At 37.4% G+C, this 21,016-nt stretch overlaps 1 protein-coding gene across 7 annotated transcripts in view; it reads right to left on the reverse strand.

The window, feature by feature from the left end:
* CACNA1C (calcium voltage-gated channel subunit alpha1 C) overlaps positions 1 to 21,016 on the reverse strand; it is a 527,437-nt gene that overhangs the window by 163,257 nt on the left and 343,164 nt on the right. For all 7 annotated transcript variants that reach the window (XM_042470414.1, XM_042470413.1, XM_042470415.1 and 4 more), the window contains exons 9-10: positions 18,905 to 19,077; positions 173 to 263 (exon numbers count right to left, since the gene is read on the reverse strand). In XM_042470414.1, the coding sequence (XP_042326348.1) occupies positions 173 to 263; positions 18,905 to 19,077 (264 nt within the window). The remainder of the gene's footprint in view (positions 1 to 172; positions 264 to 18,904; positions 19,078 to 21,016) is intronic.

Raw genomic sequence — 21,016 nt, forward strand, 5'->3', positions numbered from 1 at the left:
ACGCTATGGAAAAAAGAATGTTTTATTCTAGGTAATTATCTCATTCTTTAGATGTTCTGACAAACCTAACTCTGAAATAAGGCTTTCTAGTTTAGACTTTAAGATCAACCAAGATCAACCAAGCTCAATGGTGGAACAAGAAGGAGACAAGCATAAATGCAGTTGAACTTACGCCAGCCGTGCACCACAGTTTTCTCCTTCAATATCACCTCCAGCTACGTTGTCTGTGTTCACAGATTCTGTCTCACTGGTAGGCATGCTCACTGCAAGGATTAAGGGGAAAAATAGTAAATGGTCAGTAATTTATGTGCATTCATAAATTAGGAGCTACTGATGGTGGAGGCACTGGCTTAGCAAAAGGGCACAGCTACTGTTAGTTATGAAGAAGAAGGAGGATGACCAAGTGGATGGGTTCTCAAGGGAACTATTTTGATAAATTCCCACTATCAGTTTCACTATATAGATAGTACAACAATAATTTGCATCTAATAGCCTCTATATATCTTTAAATACTCTGAGATCTGGACGGTTAAACAAATAATGCCTCTTACCTATTGTCACAATCTTTACTAGAGGCGTGCCTCTGGATCTCCCCACCTCCTAAGATAAGGTGGGTGTACCTAGGATATAGACTTCTTGGTGTTAGCAGCATGAAGGGGAATTCACTCCATTTGAATGTTCATCTGATACTCTGTCCAGTGGACTCCAATGACCATAGATTTGAACTGTTAACATTACCTTGCAACCTTTCTCTTTGATATTATGAAAAATTCAGAGGAATAGTAATGTAAGATGAAGAATCCACGATAGAGTCCCAGTAGGGCCATCTATAAATGAGTCACAATGTACTCCTTATTACTTGCTAAAAAGACTATCAAAGACATCATAAGGAAGAAAAACTGGAGCAGGAGTGGACAAAAATATGTCCTGCAGTTGCATATGGACCCAGGTCCCTTAGGGATCAAAACATTCCCCCCAAACATGGCAAATGTGCTCCCCATGGCCCATAGGGTAAACGGGGGCAACTGGGGCAAAAATATTTTATTTCCAGTGGGGTGAGTAGCGGTGGTGGTGTTTGATGTGGAGGTTTGATGTGGAGCCCCTAGCCTCTCACAGTTGCCCAGCCCTGAACTAGTGGCTACATACTTCAACATGGTTAAACTGTATTTGCAGAATCTTGGTGACATCCACAGCAAAATCAACTACTGATTTTCTTTGAATCATAAAGGATATATAATAAAGATTATAAAGTAAAGAAGTAGTGCTTAATCAGCAGCTTAAATTCTTGCATATCAAGGCATTATTACACTCCATTAATTTTAGCTCATCTCCCAGAATCATGAGCTTATCAGGACTTTGTGATGCTTAAAACATATTATTTATCCATGATTTATTTGAAGTTGCTTGTTTAACCTGTTTGAAAGTCTCAAACATTTAACACTATCAACGTGTACTTAGAATAGACAACTTGTGGCTCTAAGGCTTTCCAAGGCTCCAGAAATATCTCATCCCATGATGCACCTCAGTCAGTTTCCCCATATGAAACACAAGGCAAAGCAAGAGCTTGGAAAGGATTTTTTGACTATGATATCCAGAATTCCTCAGCTATCATAGCCATGCTGGCTGGAGGGGATTCTGGGAGATGTAACTTTTCCAGTGTCTACTGTAACTCACATTAAGAAGGGTGGGAATAAGGAGCCCTTTGCCCATGTTTCAACTTGTGCTGAAATGAGTTGGTAGGTAGAAATCATATTATTGCCCATCCAGTTCAGTTCAGTATGGACCCTGTTAAAAATTAAATGCTGACAAAATGCTGTAAAATGTCAGTGTGACACTCAGATTGTAAACATGCCACATTTGGTTACTATTGCTATTATGCAGATTAATCTCAAAACCCTAGGCAATTCAGAACTGTTGTGGCAGACACCTGGCAAATATGTATATTGGTAATGACATTGGTAGTTAAGAAGTTTAATCAAAATGTTGTACTGTGCTTGAAGAAGCCTAAAATCTTATTCATTAATCTCCGCAGTCAAACAGGTTACAATCCTGCTATGCAAGAGCTAAACAAACACAACAACAGGAGAGAAGTAAATATACATGACAAAAGGGCTTGGTTTGTTAATTTGTCCTTCTTTTGGGACCATGAAAATGATGTATTGGAGAAAAGGACCTAAAGCCAAGCAAAAAGGAAGAGCTGATTCCAAGTCCTGTTATAAGACTTCATCAACTTTTGGGGATTTATTAAGGAATGTCAACAATACAATTTTATGTGATAGGAAATAGAACAGAGCTCTCAAGACTATATAGGTCATTAAATCTAATTTGTACTGTAGCACGAGTTGTTTAGATGTCAACCATTCCTACCTGATACGCATCCAGCCTCACCCTAATTGCTGGCATGTGGTTAAGCATGTCACTCTGTTCCAGAAGGCTATACATTCTTAACTAGCTTGTCGCTATGGATTGTTATGGATGGATTCACACAATCTCTTTCCATTACAACATGGAGGAAAGTAGAGTCAGTGACTTTTCTTTCTGTTTCCAAGTTTTGAAAGGCCCAACAAACCTAATTCTTTAAAAAACTAGACTCCAAGGAACAGATGATAGAGTAGTCAAAGGAGTGAGCCAAAGTCGACATCAAAGTACGTATGATATAATAGAAAGTTACATGATGCTGCTAAGGCAATGGATGAAAAGGAACTGAGGTAAATGACTGGGGATCTTGGATAAATATAGGATGGGCAGAGCAACCACCAAAAATCTTGCCTAGCTATTCTAGAAGCGTGCAGTAAAACCCAATTGTGTGATTCACTGAGACCATAAAGAAGAAACATTTTTCGCTAAACACCTATGTTTTGTTAAATACCAACCATATTGAAAACATTTTCAAGTATACATATCTACTACTTTTGTAGAAGAGTTTCAGAAGCAAGAGAAAATGGGAGTGATTTGAGGCCTTCCATTACTATCTACTGTTTTACTTGAAGTCATTAAGTCATGTGATTTATTCAACAATGGTACACAAATGCTTTGATTATCTTGATTATAAAAATTAAATAATGTTCTATTTGACTAATGTGTTATAAGCCCTTGTTCCAATAGAGAAAAGGATTACGTTATCCATATAAAAAACCTTTGTTCCCAGTATGTGCACAGGTGTTCAGTTTATCTGTATCTATACGTCGGAAAACGGAGTGCTGTTGCTGTGAAACTAGTCTGAATTTCATTCGGAGCGGTTTGAGATGGGGACAGATAATATATGTTGAATAGTAACAAACTGTGATGTTACAAAGAGCCTACATAGCAGGGATGCAGCAAAAGATAATTATATTGCTTAATGTATGTTCCTTTGTGAGTTTTAACTCCATTATGATCTATGAGTTTCTCTTTGCAGGAATTCATGTATTTGCTGGATATTTTTTCCTCCTCTGCTTTGTAATCCTGATGTTGAAGTTGTGTCCCTCAGTTGGCTTTTTGTGTGCAATTCAATAGACAAGATAATTGCACATTTCAAAAAACAAAAACAACAAAAAACCAGACAAAAGTGGAAGTGAAAACCTGGTAATATACAATGATCTGTTACTGTCAGAGAATGGTCAATTCATATTGAAGACAAAGATTTATTTACAAAGAGATATCATTTTCAACTGCCTTACTGCAAACAACTAAGGAAAAGATATAAAATGGGCAAAATATTATATGTTTTTTAAAAAACAAAACAACAACAGAATTTGAACTGCATCTATGTACAGATGATATACAGCTGATTAGTAAACTGAACAGATTCTTATTAAAAATAGAAATGGAAGGTGAACAAATTAAAGATTGCACAGTAAAACTGGCCCAAAACTTTGGTTATAACATTGAATTAGAACAATATGGGAAAAACTATTGTAGTTTACCTTACATTATTACTCAAAAGAGAATTTTTATATAACGATGTACAGATGGTATTTAACTCTAGTAAAATTACTTAAAATATATAAAGGTTTTAAAAATGTGTGTTGGAAATGCAAGTATCAGGAAGGAACATTTTACTATCTCTGGCAGATGTGTGACAAGACAAGAATTTTTTGGAAACTAATGTATGGGATGATTAAGAAAAGACTTAAGGCCAAAATTTCTTTTGAACCAGAACTGTTTCTACTGGGACTTCTAGGTAAAATGTCAGTATGATTTAAAATTATATATATATATATATATATATATATATATATATATATATATGACCACAGCAGCAAGACTATTATATATATTATATGCATCAATGTGGAGAAACATGGAGATTCCAAAGACTGAAGACTGGCTATTAAAGATGTTTAAGTTGGCAGAAATGGACAAACTGTCTATGTTGTTGGGGAAACAATCAACAGGCAGCTTTATAAAAGATCAAGAAGATTTTTTTACAGTTTCTAAGAAACAGGGGACAGAAGGTAACACTTGCAGATTTTGAAAATTAGTTTACTTTAGAAATGAAGCATTGGAGAGTTTGTAGTAGCTTAGGCTTAGTATTTATAACTCTGATAAGAAAGCAGAAGTGGGCAATTATATGCTGGAGATGCTTTAGCTGAAGATCCTGCATTGAGCAGGGTGTTGGATTAGATAGCCTACAAGTTTCTTTCCAACTCTGTGATTCTGTTACTCTATGAAGAAGCAGAAAACTATGGGATAACCTGAGTGCTTTTGTGTTGTTATATGAGTTAAACTTCACTTCCTCAACATTTTGGTTTACACACATGATCTTGAAATTACATGCCTCTTGAGGTTACATTGTTTTGTCCCTAGCTCTATTTGCCACTGACTCTATGAATTGTGAAGACTGCCTTCATCTACTCTTCAATCTACTTGCAAGTAGCTATCTTGCCCTTCACCCAATCAGCCCCACTGGGCATCAGTTACTGTACTTGGCTACTATATCCATTTTCAATAACACAAAATATGTTTATATGACAACTCTCTCCACAATAGTCATCTAAGAAACAAAGATATTTGTTTGATGTACAGGAAACAGCCATAATTATCCTACGATCAGAATTTGACCAAGTGGCTGCTTAAAAGACATTAAGTATAATTATTTAGGGACATCATGGAACATCTTCGAGACATTTTTGAATAGCATGAGATACAATTCTGAAAATTTTTACAAGAGGTTGATTGTAAATAGGAATTGCCATCTCATGCACAAGTACAGGATGCTGCAGAAACAACAGAAAGAGACAAACACATGCACCAACAGATTACACAAGTACCACAGTACACAGAAACATACAAGTACACACAGAAGGTGGATACAGAGAACGTTAGAACATTACCATGAGTTTCTGTGGAGTGACTAAACCAAGCAAACTTTCCTTTCTTCTTATCAGGCAAGCCAGCTGGAGCGTTTCCTTTCACAGACAAGATGGTCAAGTACCAGGAACAAGACATCAACAGAGAACATGCAGCCAAGGACAGTCAAAAGAAAAAGAAACAAGGAACTCAGCTTACATATAGGACAGCCACCTCCATCTTTGATCATGGGGATTAAGAATGAAAAATGAAAACAAAAGTGTATGGAAAAGTAAAACATTACAACAGAGGGGGCTGTTCACATCAGATGTTCTCCTTCAGTGTTCTCCTGTTCAATACACTAAGGTGTTGAACTAAAGCCATAAATATACCTATAGAACAAATCCTTGAGAGTCTAACTTCTTACTCAGGAAGGATTTCCAAATAAAGCTGGCATATAGCACCCAAATAAAGCTTACATATTTCACCCTTTCTTTTACTTAATAATCTGTTTATTAGTTTTATACTTTATGTTTGCCTTAAAGAACGGAATTCAAGGTGGCCAATTATGTTAAAATCAAACCAAACAAATACAATGAAAAAACAAAATAGATAAAAAACAGAAGTAAAAACAGGTCAGTAAAAGAATAAACATCCAGCAATTTAAAAGTCTCTTCCACAGCAACCAAATATAATTGCCGAAGTCCTGCTTTCCAAAAGGCCAGTGGGATAAAGTAGAAAGTTCTTTAGTATGGAATCTGTAACCTGAAAGAAATATTAAACCAACCAACCCTTCCTTATGCCTTCAGTAAGGATGGGGGACCAAAAGAAGGACCTCCCTCAAAGATCCTAAAGCTTAAGCAGGCTTGTATGAGAGAATATTGTCTTTCAAATATTAACTTTCAAAGATTAAACATGTTTGTATTCTACAGCAAATTGGCTCCTCTCTCTCTCTCTCTCTCTGTGGAGGATGACATGAATTATCTCTTTAAAAAAAAAACTTTGGGTAGGTCTACACTGACCAAACTGCACTTGGAGCATTCTGACCCCAAAGATGACCCTAATTCCACCTATTACCTGGGCACATCCGAGTGACACCAGGTGACTATCCACACATGTGTTCTGCTACATCACCTGCTAGTGCCACTCCCTTTGAGGTTGAAAACAAGGTCCCCAGTGTTGATCACATGGCTGGACACTTCATTGTGATCTCAGAGGGAGCAAACTTGCACCAGTGGCAGGAACACTAGCCAGCACAGCAGGACGTGCATGAAAACATCTACCCTACATTGCTCTGGAGTGCTCTAGATTTTGTTGGAAAATCTGGAGCAAAAGGTAAATTATTTTAAACTGGTTTAAAGGAAGTGTAAGGGAAGGATGGCCCAGAATTGGCGCAGAACTGGTCTCACATTATGAAGACAATCCGTATTCAAATCAGGGCTTTGGCTCTGTGTTGTGTGGACAGGATACCTCTGGGGCAGGGGGGAACCAGGTTACATGGCCTATGTAGACATGCCCTTTCTCTTTCGTACAGAGCTAAAATGAAATCTTTACACTGTTGTTGTCATTGTTGTAGTTGTCAATGTGATCTTTCATGAAGCAAGTGAAGCTTATACCCCCTCCTCCATTTAATCCTCACACCAGTCTAGGCAAAGGTTTACAGATTTACTCCTAGTCGGTCTTCATGGCAAGAGTAGAAGAACAGAAAAGTGAAAATAGAAACCAATGCAACAGCTAAACCCTAAAACCTCAAGGAGAGGAAATCCACTTTCCTTTGGGGCCAGAGAAAGGGCAGTCTGGTGTGTCTGGAAGAGTTGAGGGCACTAACAGCAGCTCAGAATGTGTCCCTCTCTGATTCATGAGTAAAATCAAGTCAATCAAATATAACTGTTCATTTAGATATTTTGTTGAGTTATTGTTGCTGCTGCTACTGCTGTACAATTTCAAGTTTTGTTTCATTTTAAAATTCATGCTTAGTTTGGGATTTTTAAAATTCTTTATGTTTTTATATTGTGAGATGCCTGAAGCAATTTGCAGGCAGTGGAATATAAACATATAAATAAGCAAACAGAAACTCCTGATACATACATTTCATCAGAGATGCCATTTTAATGCTCAACTGGCACCAGATATTTCTTTTTTTAGAAAATAAAATACAGTACAAATAAGAAAACCTTCACTTTAAAAAATAGATTACTGAGGAATGCTCTCACCTTGCACCTCAGTCCTATGACATCATCACTAGCAAATATATTATAAAGGTTTTTAGTTGTGCAATCACAAACACTGTTCCTAAAATATGACATTTGCTGGACCTGATGTAGTACAGAATGGAGCTTGAAGCAGACCAAACAGTGGGTACCTGTGACATTCATACATTGACTCTTCTCTTCACAAAGAGTGAGGGAAAGCTCACAGCGCCCATTATGTTCAAGAGAGCAAGAAAGCACGCTGGGTATTATTTTCTTCCTTGGACACAACACTTAAAATCATAGTAGTCCTAAAATATTGTTGCTTTCCTGCAAATGTATTTCATTTCCTGTTGTGCTTGTATCTCACACACTAGTACTGAGACGTCAGTACCTTCTTTCTTCTTGGCATGAATACTGTGTAGCTGTTTCGGTTGTCATCAGAATCTTGTCATGCTTGAAAATTTTGCTTAAGTAGCTTACCAGTTGAAGGAAATCTCACAAGAAATTCAGGTGCCTGAGAAAGTCATTTCATTATCCAATATTAAACAATATCCAGTCTTTAAACATATGCCAGTAGTCACTGACAAATGAGTGGAAATCCTTTTAAAAGTTGGTGGAAGCTGCACTCTCATAGTTAAATATATTGTTTTATTCCAGATAATGTGCCAGTTAGTTATCAAAAATATTCCATTCAGTTTTCAACCCTAATCTCTTGTCTGTGTCAGGTATAATACACACCATGTCTCTGTAATTTCTGAATAAAAATTTAATGGGATCTTCACATCTCATCTTTAAAATGTATGCACAATAAGTTGTATTATAACCCATCACACAGCCAGACCTTTTTAAAAATATTTCCTGCACTTGCACTCCATTCCATCCATCTGCAATGAGCTCAGAACAGTTCCCATGATTCCCAAGAGGTCTGCTAGCCAGGCAATTTTACTATAACAATGCCCCAGAAGCAGGCTGCAGCAACCACGCGGCAACCACACAGGCTACGCCACAGAACAGGCACCATTGGCATGCTTGCATGCCATGATGACGTCCCTCATGTGCCGTGCCATTTGGACCTGGTGCACGAGGCACATCATCGGCACATGTGCCAAGATGGCACCTGGACAGCACGGTAGGGCTTGGGAGTGTGCAGACGCTCTGCTCTCCTGAGGCTTAATTTTAGCCCCAGGCCGGTGCATAGCCCCAATCTGTACCGGGCATGTATCTATTTAGATCCAGCAGTATGATTGCATCAGTACTATCAGAACATTTTTTTAGGATTACTAAATCCTTGAAAGTGTAAACTGGAGCTAGTCTTTGATATGCCAGACAAAATCTTATAATGGTAATTCTGTCACTTTCACACAAATTCTTTGGAACATAGACTTCTCTTTGATTTTATCTAAGCTGCCTTGCTTTACAACTTGTCCACAACTGATGGTACCTCATTTACACGCAGCAGCACTAGTCCAATACATGATTCTCAAAAGATGTTGCAATGTCACTCAGGGAATGCTATTTCCAGATCAAGCAAGATGATAATGGTGTTGCCACCACTGCTGCTCTTTAGATATAAATGATCATACAACAAAGCAGGAGATCTGGATATCTTCCAGCAAGAAAATATACTCATTTTCCAAATCAACAATAACACAGAACCACGTTTTTATCGTCAGTTGCCAAGCAACCTCCTTAAATCAAATCCCACTTTGTGATCTTCTTCATCATCAGAAAATATCTATTTCATCTCAGGTTCATAATTTCATGAATTTCTGAATAACTTTCCAAATATCAATTGTCTCATCTTTTTACAGTGATTTTTAATCAGTTTAATCATTATTTGGTGCTTTGGTGCAGCTTCCAGACTCTTAGGACACATGCATCATTGAAACACCATATTTCCAAAGTGACTCGAAGCAGCTTTATTTTGGCTGTCTGTATAGGGCCAAAGAGTAGCTGCATTGGCCTTTTGCAGCACAAAAAAGGAAGGAAGGAAGAAGGAAGGAAGGAAGGAAGGAAGGAGGAGAAAAAAGAAATAAAAAGGGAGGAGGGGGAAGAAATGTACTCTGTATCAAATTTTTTTAATCCTGAGGCCTTAATCCCACTCAGTACCACATCCAAAGTAATGGGTTAAAATCCACAAAAGTTTATGCAAAAATAAAAAACTAGTTAGTCTTAAAAGTATTTCAATCATTTTATTTTTGCATTAAGTCTTCATGTCTAAACTGCTATGTAAGCTCCCTGCTCCTAGTCTGAAATCAGTTCAGTATAAAATATCTTCCAGTATTCTTAACTACTAGCCATCACACTGTACTGTCTTCTAAATATATTGTCATTTCAACACAGCTCCCCACAGAAATGTTCCTTTAGGCAGTTTTGCTAACATAATGGGAAAGCTCATATTGGTTATATTACATTATTGTAAAATCATAAGGAAAAACAAAACACCAGAAGTGGTGCCACAGTGGAGAGAAGCTTGGTGCTTTTTAAAGGTCTTCCTGGGATGGATTAAACTCTTGCTTTTCACCACTTTACCAGAGAAGGGGATGGTTAGTTTTTTTATAAGAATTAAGATCCAGTGTAGTGTAGTGGTTTGAGCATTGGACTACGACTCTGGAGACCAAGATTCAAATCCCAGCTTCGCTATGTAAACCCATTGGTGACCTTGAGCAAATCACACTCTCTCAGCTTGAGAGGATGGCAACGGCAAAACCCTTCTGAAGAAACTTCCCAAGAAATCTCCTTTGGGTCGCCACAAATCGGAAATGCCTCGAAGGCACACAGCAACAAGGTACAGCACTTACATGGAGCTGTGGATAAGTTGACCCAGGTTTTTTGGGTTGGGTTTTTGACTAAAATGTCTATATTTATACAGTACCATAGATACAGTAAGCCTTTTATGTGCATATTTCTTGCACATCTTTCAAGAGACACTGAAAAGAGATAAAACATATCAAACTTAATTTTTTTTTAAAAACAGCCCTGTTTACTGGATTTTCAGTGGCTGCTTTTTGTACTTTGTGAATACTTTTTGAAACATTCATACAAGTGGTGAACTGATAGCATTACCTTGAATTAGGCCCTGTGTGGGCAGGTGTTATGCAAGCTTCCTTCACACAGCTGTCACAGTAAACTAATTTCTAACCTTAAATATCCCCTGCTATTCTCATTTAAGTTCTTCAAATGTTTTCACCCCATAGCTGTTTATTTCATCTGGACAGATTCTTAGAGGAGAAGAAGAATGTTTTTGCATTTAAAAAGTTGACAGAGGAAAAAAGAATTGCCCTAGAATCCTGCAGCCCAAGAGCTGCCTACATATTTCAAGCCAAACACATAAATTATAGCCCTTTTCAACTCTGCTCCTCCTGGATAAATCCACTTCTGCTTTCTGTTCATTCTCCGTGCTTTTTCTCCAACTCTCAGGCTTTTCTCTGTTCATTTTCCCTTCCTTTTTCTTGACCAGTCTATCTTTTCAAATGCTCATTTTCTTTTCTTCTATTCCTACTACTTCGAAGGTATTTTCTCTAACTCACAGGAAGGAAACCACTGGTTTAATCCATCCTGTGAAGAATCTGGCCTGCAAAGAACCCAAGGATGTCCCTCCTGCTCTTTGAAACTCTGTGTCTCCCTAAGCATATTTTTCCAATTAAAAAGTCAGTCTGCATGTAAGAGAGTCCTACTGTTATCTCTAACCCCAGAAGAAACCAGGACTCACCACCATATAATTTTTCACTCTTAAATTCAAAAATAGGAGCAGTATTTCTTCATGGCCTGCTCACGGACAACTGGTATATATGTGTGTATTGAGATATTGTAGAATCTTTTATAATTTTATTGAGGCTACACATTACAATAAACCTTTATTTTTTAGACTCTTGTAACTTTGTTTTACTTTCATCCTTAACACATTTGAAGGTCATTCTTAAACCCATAAGTATGGCATCTCTCCCTTCTCCTTTTGCCCTCTCTGTCATGATAAATACCAGATGCGCCAGTTTACCTTTTGCTAGGCTGAATTTACCTTCTCTTTCCAGTTAAGTATGAGGGAGAATGAAACGGCAGGTAATATTGCTTTTTAAAAAAAGAAATGTTGCTGCTTTAGATTTTTGGTTTGGTGTTTGCATGTCATTGAATCTTTTCTCGTCTCCAACATAGACATAGTACGCGTGCGCGCGCGCACACACACACAGAGTAAATTCTACTATCATAGTAATTGTAGTTTCAGAGATGCTTCAGTCATGCTATCTTGTGGAATACCCAGTTTTTTTACAATTCACACCTTCCTTCCTTACAAAATCTTTATTTTTCAGTTCAGTGGAGGAAGACAGAAGTAGACACTACTGCACCCTTCCTCAACCTCACCTCTTGGGATCAATTTTTGACAGATAACAAATCATTCCATGACATTGTCTTATTTTGCGGTAATTATGTTTGAGGAACAAAAACAAACCACAGTGGTACCTCCACATTCGCTGGGGTTAAGGGGTGAAGGACCCCCGTGAATGTGGAAAAACCTCTATTCTTTTTACCTAAGGGAATACCTCTCTAGGAATCTCCAGGTCCTCCAGTGTAACTCTATGGTCAACATCTGCCAGGAGTTGATCATAGAATCATTCTGAAGGACTTACAAATGTCTAGAGAAGTGTTTTCTCTAGGGATGTCTAGGTTCTCCAGCTCAGCTCTATGGTCAACTTCCAGAAGAATTGTGCTGCAGGACCTAGAGATTCTAGAGAGAACCTATTAATCAAAAACACAAATAATCAAATCTGCAAAAATCAAATCCACAAATGTGGAAGGCCAACTGTAGTCTTTACAGTACTGTACTATTCTCCAGGTATTAAATTAGTGAGCTGAAACGAATCTATAAATTGTGGCACTAGACTCACAAAAACAGCAGTTTGCAGAGACATGGAGCAGTATGGTAGGGAGGCATCATCCTTTGCTCCCTGCACGCCAGTTTTCTCTTAGAAGCACACATGCTTTTTACTGGCTTCAAGAGGGCCAGACAAGCAGAGGGCCAGCCATAGCTAGGGGAGAGCTGGATCTTCTCCCAGACAGGAGTGGCTTTAGAGGTGTCCTGGCAAACTGAAACTCCTTTCAATAGGTATTGCCTTCTCTATACTTACTCTTCTTTTGGTGGAATATTATGTGTGAGCTATTCAATTTTATTGCTTCTGTGTGTGTATCTTGGCTATAAAATTTTCTATATTAAATGCAACAAGTAATACAGCTCTCAAAATATCAAACTCACTTTACATCCATCTAGATGTTTGGAAACTGAAGAACAACTGGGAGAAAATGTAGCGTGTTTGCAAAATTTAAAACATAAACTTCTATTCTAAAAGGAAACTAAATTTTCCAGGGACACTTAAGAATATCTGTTGGCACACTAAAGCAAAGCCTCAATTAGCACACTAAAGCAAACAGAAAAGTAAAACTGCTATGCATTCAAAAACAATACTATTGAACTGGGCATCACCATTTTTTGACTAAAAATGATAAAATATAAATATGCGTGAAGAAAATGACACTTAAAATTAAACTGTGATGTTGCCCATCTGGCATGTGTAAAAGAAAAGTACAGCTTTTCTTTTCTATAGTCCTTGCTAAACCTACTGAAGATTTCTGACTTCTAAAAGGAGGCTCCTTAAAATTAAGTACAAGTTAAAAAAAAGAATAGCACAGCTGGAAAAGCCTGTGGATGCTTTATAACCCCCCAAGTCCATTTTGAGTAAATATGATTTACCAGATTAATAAGAACCTATTGCACAATTCATGAAAAACAATAATGCTTCCAAAGATATAGTTTAATATGAACTCTTTCACCACTCTTTACTTTCTTTCTGACAGATAGCCAGGCCTGTTTCTGAGGTCCAAAACACACTGCAGAAATAATCCACTTGAGACTGCTTTAACTTCCCTGGCTCAATGCTAGGGAATTCTTGAAACTACAGTTGTGTAAAACATTTAGCCTTCTCTGTCAGAGAGCTCTGGTGCCATAATAAACTACTGTTCCCAGGATTCCCTAGAACTGAGCCAGGGCAGCTAAAGGCATTTCAAACTGGACTATTACTGCAGTGTGTTTTGGGCCTAAAACACATCCTTCCTTTTATCAAAAAGGTAAAAAGGTGGCATACATTGCCATCTTCCCCCTTTTTTATGTTCACCATAACCTTATGTGGTAAATTAGGCTGAAAGTGACTGACTAAACACTCTGCAAACTTAATAACTGACAGAGGTTTGAGCCTAGGTCTCACCAGTTTTAATGCATGACTATAACAACTGCAGTGGTACCCCGGGATACGAAAGCACCGCGTTACGAAATTTCCGGGATACGAAAAAATTCCATAGGAAAAAACTGTTCCGGGTTATGTTTTTTTTTTCCGGCTTACGAAAATTTTTTTTGGTGCTTTTCGGCGCTTTTTCGCACGAAATCGCGGCTTCCAGCGCTAGCGCCTATGGCTTTTTCGGCTTGCGAACGATTTCGGGTTACGAAGGGCGCCGCGGAACGAATTAAATTCGTAACCCGGGGTACCACTGTATATTGACTGCTTGATTTTAATCCAGTCATGTTTTCCAGTCATAGCTGGAAAAGCCTATGGATATTCTATGAAAATGGAAAGAAATCTAGATTTGAGTTAAGATTACTCCAATGTTCTGTAAGATTCTGCCATCCTATTTAGTGTTAACTGTGAATACATTTTTAAATGTAAAAACCTGAACTACGGACTCCTTTCCAGTTCCCACATGAGATGGCCCTGACTATTTTTCTAACCTCTCTGTTTTTTTTTTTAATGTAGGCTTTTTTACATGATACAAACCCTGACATGCAGCCCAATACCTTATAGTTGTCATCACTTCACATGCTATTTTAGCCTCTTCTGCATAGTTATGATAGCAATTACATAGCTTTCTATCATTTTTTCCAGCTCAGCTACATGAGGCTCTGACTCTAACGGATTCTAGACTTCAGTCCCAATACACTGTTAGTTTACAACAACTTTGAGCCAGGGATATTCATGTCCCTCATCCAAAAATGCTTCTCAAGGGTGAAATAAAAATTCAGAGAGGAGGGAGAGAATTTTGCAGGTTGCAGTTATATCCAAGCATGGATGCTCTCCTGCTGTCATCTCATATACTGAGTCATTACTTCAACAAAGCCTGCAGCATTTCAGTTATGAGTTTTGGCTGTACATTGAATAGGACTAAATGGAAGAATTCTGACTTCAGGTGAAAGGGGCATTTTCCTGTTCTCCCAAACATTAAAAGAACTCATCCTCTGCAACCTAACCCATTGAAATGTAGTAGTTAAAAGTGTAGGATATGGGATGGAAGGACCCCTAATTCAAATCTTCACTTAGAAGTGAAACACACTGGGTGACATTGGTCTCCTTCTCAGGCCAACTTACCTCCCAGGATTGTTATAAAGAAAACAATGGCCACCTAATCACTACTATATTCTGCTATATATGCAAGCTATGGTCTAATGGAGTGGGAAACAGGGGGGCATTAGGTACAAAGGTGAAAATAGAGAAAGCGTCCGGTGCACAGAAATATATTTGCTCAGTCTAAAGTATTTTATGTATTCTTCAAGGATGATAGGTGGAATGTACTCCAAAACACTGCATGTGAAGATCACACCTGGAATGTGAGAACTAAAACCACTCTGATATTGGATCTTAGAAACAAATGGTAAGCTTCCAAACTGGCATTGCCAAATTGGCATTATCAATATTATTTCGGGACGGTCTTGGTTCCAGTATTGCCTTTGATTTATTTAGAAATATTTCGATATGATTGTTAACAAACAGAAGGGAGATCTAGAGTACTTGTGCACATTTTAAAATCCTTCGCTGTACTGTTTGCTAACATAAATAAGGTTAACCTTCATACTTTGTCCTTTATGAAATATCTTAATCAGTTTCTGCCGGCTGAATCAACACAGCCAGGTTCCAATAGCAAATTATACAGCCAACACTCCACTTCTCTTCATTATCTTCCTGATATGGTTTCTGTCAGCAAGAGCTTCTTTTTGGCTTACAGTATTAAGTATATCAATTCCTGGCTTTCAGTTTCAATCTGATCATGGAATTAAAAGCACTTGTGAGATAAAACAAATACTCAAAACACTGTTGTTCTTCAGAGGGATATGAGTTAATGGCAGCTGTCCCAGTTATCAGTACTGTACTAGGAAAAATTATGTCAAAGAGGCTGTACTGAACAATTATTTGGAAAGGGAAACAGGAATCTGTTTGGCATTTAGGTTCATGTATCATGAAACCTGAAGTCTGAAACTCCATTCTGCATTACCAACAGAAAAACATTTAAAATAACCTCCAAACCCATCAGATTTTGTTTGCTGCTTTCAGAGGTGCTTTCAATAACTGAGGATCTATCCTGACTTGCTATGGCAGATCTACATAAATGGGTATATAATCTGATGGTCTGTCTCCAACAGTCACAAAAATGGTCTGCTGTCCAATAACCTTCTTCTGTTAATATAGTATTCCTTTCCCAATATACAACATCTTTGTATAATAAACCTTACAGAATTTGAGTAACATTCTGGAATTGATTGCAAAATTAATTTTACATGCAGAGTGTGCAATTTTATTCTGTAAAGTACCAAAATGGCCACCATTATTTGGAAGGAAGATAAAACAGTACCAGTGTAGTTCTGCATAGTGCATGGGATCATATGCTACAGTAATATTTTAAGTGAGAACAGTATTAGTGTTTCCAAGTACAATGGTCTACCCTCTTGTCAGCTGGATGTTTTCCTCTGTGCACATAATCACCCATTTAATTGATCCAGGGGTAGCTAATGGGAAAATCTATTTACTGTCTCACAATATGAGGATTAGAGTATTCTGAAAATTGCAAAAGAAACAGATGGTTGAAGTCTGTTAAATGGATATACATTCATGTGCGGTGTTCTCTAAACATCTTAATTTTGACAAACACTTTATCTAACTCATTTGGGGACCGATGTATGCACAGTTTGTTCCTGCTGCACTTTTCTATCTTCCATAGGGGTCACATATTCTTTTCAGCCAAGCCATGTACATGAAAGGGCATGTAAAAGCATTGCAGGTTTTTTGTTCCTTTTTGAGCATTCAGTTATGTCCACAATTGCATTAACAGTCTGCCATGGAGAATAGCGCAATTAGCTATTCAACAGTGGGAAATTTTATACTACTTGAAGTTGGAAATTTATTCTCAAATGCTACCGAAAGTACTCATTTTGGTTTCTGTTTACTTCCATTTACCCCAGTACCCCATCTAAAATTATCTCCGACGTGAACTATTTCTTAAATCTTTAAAATGTGTTTTTACAAAGGGAATAATATACCCATATATGTTAAGCAGCCCAAGTGTGATATTACTAATGTGCAGATAAAACAATGTATGTTATGACCAGAATCCATGCTAACAAATACCAGTGATCATTTCAACCTTCAAGACAGAAGAGTGATAGAAAGCAAATTAAAATGGCACTTCTAAATTCACAAGACATACAGAGGGAGAAAATCCTAGTAGTATTCAAACTAATGTTCTGACACTGATCAGTGTCAGTAAGAAATGAATAGTCACAAATGCTTTCATCCTTGAAAAGTATATAGACAAACTGAGACACCTCTGAAAAGCTGTAAACTCTCATGAGTGAAAAGATAAGTACTTTCCCCCTTTTCATTTCCATGATTTTTGCACAAAAATCATTGTCTTTTTAAAATTCAAAACCACTGTTTTTCACAGTGTATACAAATTTATACAAAATGCAATGTTTTCTTTGTAAGAAAGGGGAATGAAAGATAAAGCTTATTATTTCTGGCCTCAGCCATAATAAGCTGCACCATGATGGAGAGGGAATCAATGCAGATCAACAGAACAGTGACTTCAGAGAAATTCTGGTAATGAAATCAAATTTAAAAGATCATCAAAGGAATATTAACTTGAAATTAGACATACACTCATCTCTCCAAATTTGTGGATTTGACTTTCGCGGATTTGGTTATTCACAGATTTTATTAATATGTTCTCTCTAGGAGTATTTAGGTCATCCAGCACAACTCTATGGTCAACTTTAACCAAAAGTCACACTGAAGGACCTAGAGATTTCTAAAGAGAATACTCCACTAGGCATTTATAGCTCCTCCAGTGCAATTTTATCATCAGTGTTTGGCAGATGTTGACCACAGAGTTGCACTGGAGAATCTAGAGATTCCTAGAGAGGTATTATCTCAGGTAAAAACATAGTGTTTTTGTTACTTGTGGGTTTTCTACATTCATGGGGGTCTTTTGTCCCTAATCCCAATGAATGTGGAGGCACGAGTGCATTTCATTAATTGCTGCCTGTCTCACATTGGCCTGAAACATGCGGGCCAAAATAAATGGCATCTAGCTGCTTTGGGGGCATGGCTTTTAGATGATGCATGCCCCCAATATGGACCAAAGCCACTCTGATGCTGTGCTTGAGTCCTTTGGACCAGAGCAAAAAGGAGTGGGTTTAAACTGACTCCTGGCAGCAAGGCTTGAGACCTACAGTGGAGGCCCACTTTGGGAGCGGGCTAACAGTTGCTGTGGTCCAGGCCTGATCACGGCCAGAGTTCCCTCAGGCCATTCCTTCCCAGCCTTCTGTTTCACCCCATAATTAATCTGCCACTTTCCTGCTATACTCTATGTGAAGTTTAGAATTCAGAGAACAAATAAAAATAAGTAGGGAAAGCCTCTTGAAGTTCAATTCAGTTCTAGAACACACAGTGATAACTTTGTTCATTAGAACAAGAAAGAAAGAAACCATGACACCTTTCAGCACTAGCAAAGCAATGTTTATAGTGGGGCATATCTCCTATAATAACAGAGTGCTGCTAGAGATTATAAATCTGATGTCAGTGCCATAACTGTAGATTTACTGAGCATTATACCGATTTTACTGTTTTTATATTTTATCCAAAACATTTTGGTGGAAAGGTGGTATAGATATGTTCCACTCAAACAAAAGGAAGCAGCACCAATGCTACATTGATCTGTATACTAGTTGCTAAAGTCTGACTTGGCTCACAACATTCAAAATAATTAACAAAAGTTAAAATGGAAAATTGTAATTCAATAGATCAGCTGTAAACTGTTGTAAAAGCACGTTTTAAAACATCTGTGCGGGAGCCCTCTAGCAAAAATTACAGGTCAGTATTTAATTTCTTATGTTAGGCCTAACAAATAATATCAGAGGAATACAAGATCTTTCAAAGTTAGTACTAATTGTGTTATCTATTTGCCCTAATTGTTATATAGTAAATATAGATGACGCAGGGTGAATGGCAAGATATTGGGTCACCTTCTTAGTGCCTGTGTATATATGTGATTAATGCTGTATGTACAGTACAACCCTTCTTGAACACTTACCCAGTTAGAAGCCCAAAGTGAAACAAAAGAAAGTTGCTTACTGTTTCGAGGCTTCTCCTCATCCATGCCTTCATCTTCGTTTTCTGGGTCTATATCTTCTGCTTGAGTTATCCAATCCAGATAGCCTTTCAAGTCCTCCTCTAACTGCTGTTTCTCTCTCAACTTCTGAAAATCACCCCGAGCTTTTGCCTTCTCTCTTTCTTTAGAAAACTCCCTGTCAAGAGGGAGGGGATAAAAAGATGAGAACAGGAGAAAGAAAAACAAAGATAAAAGAATTAACACAAATTGTACTGAAAATATTAAGTTTCCCACCATACTAACTCACCTGTCCACATTAAATTCAAATCATATCGTTGATACAATGTGATTCCTTTGTTTGAGATACACTGATATATCTTTAAGTTGCTTATGACAGTTCTCTCTGTTGTACTTCAATTTCACTTTGGAAGCTCAAGGTGTTATAGAGATTATTATTTCTTATAAATGTTTCAAGCTGACCAGCATTTAATGGGAAATAACGACTCCAATAGCTCTTGAATGAACCCAGTTGCTGGGTGAGGTGTTTTATTTTCTCTGCTGAAGGCAAATACTCAGATCTACTGTATGTGCCAAGATATCAGTCTCATCGGTCACATTGCCAGGTTTTTTTGCTCCAGTTTCTCTTAGGAATCTGATAATAAAGACTTTAAAGTGGAGGATTGCAAAAAGCTCCACTTAACCCTCAGGATCAAAAACAGCTCAGTAAATCAGTTCTAGCAGAGAGCTTTGTTGAGAAGTTATATAGATGTATCACAGATATGTGGAGAAAAATTGTACTGAAACCACATCTTTGTGACATGGAAATAGAAACAAAAGATGAACAGTAAGAAATCCACTCAATGGTTTTGGGTAAGGTAATAATGCCTTTCTTCTTCTAAATGCTGTATAAACATTACTGTGCATAGAAGTTTGACCAAATATAGTTATACCAATGGGGAACCAACAAGCAACATAATGATTCAGTGTCTCATTTATGTTTCATATCTAGATTGGTAGTCTCAGTTTTCATAATGCTGCTGGGTATTTACTGCTTTCAGAGTATCAACTGGAAAATAGGACCTAAATCATAGGTCTTACAGGACCCTAGAAATGTCCTTTAGTCTAAATATCCAAGCCATAAAGGAGAATTTCTACCTAACACTAGGAGATGGCTTTAAAAGTATTTTGAAACTTCCTAATATCATCAAACATCAATCCATCTTACCCAATGTTATATACCCTACCTGATAGTGATTCTACAAGGCCTAAATTAAGCAGACATCTCATATTGCAGACTCTCTGGATATATCTAATGAAAAATCTAGAAAAATCCCACCAATGGGTACTTACATACTAACATGTAGCCAAAAATCACCTTCAAATCATATCCATGAGGTATCATTTTATGAATTGATTGCAAGTTCATTTCCACACAAAGTTACAATCACTACCTACTACTTATGTTTCTTAGCTGTTTCATCAAAGAACCCCAAATGATCAATAGACTTGTTGACTGAGTCATTCTTCCATTCACATGGACTATTTTCTCAGAGCAGCTCTGAAACCTGCTGATTGGGTTTCCAAAGGAATTCTGAGACAATCAATAAACAACCTGTATCTTATAACTGACAAATTGTAAATATGGGAGTCTTATCTTTTCTTGTTTTAGCAAGATGTTTGTTTGTTCCTGTCTCTAGCTTCTTATAAAAGATTAGTGACAAGAGGAAAAATAACAACCTTTTCCTTCCACAGTTAAATCAGGCTTTATTGGGGAAGTTTTCAGATTAGAAGGAACAGATGAAGAAATATATCAGTAGGTTACAATGTGTTCACACTCTTCTGTTTCTTTTTAATTGTAGTGATTTTCAATCATGATATTATACTTATTCGTTTTTAGTATTTTCTCTCCCTCAGACTTGTGTTTCATTCAAAGTGTCTCAAACTGCTCAACCAAATTGGAATAATAAGATGACTTTTAAAAGCTGATAGGTAACATATGGTTTAATTTGAACAAACATTATTCAGAGATCATAGAAGTCAAATAATAATATTTCCTATTTGTTCTAGCCCTCAGCTGGATGACCCAAAGTTGCCACTACCTCTGTGATGTCAGAGAAGCCAACAATGAAAATGGC

Source organism: Sceloporus undulatus, chromosome 5, assembly GCF_019175285.1.
Source record: "Sceloporus undulatus isolate JIND9_A2432 ecotype Alabama chromosome 5, SceUnd_v1.1, whole genome shotgun sequence".
Classification (NCBI taxonomy): Eukaryota; Metazoa; Chordata; class Lepidosauria; order Squamata; family Phrynosomatidae; genus Sceloporus; species Sceloporus undulatus.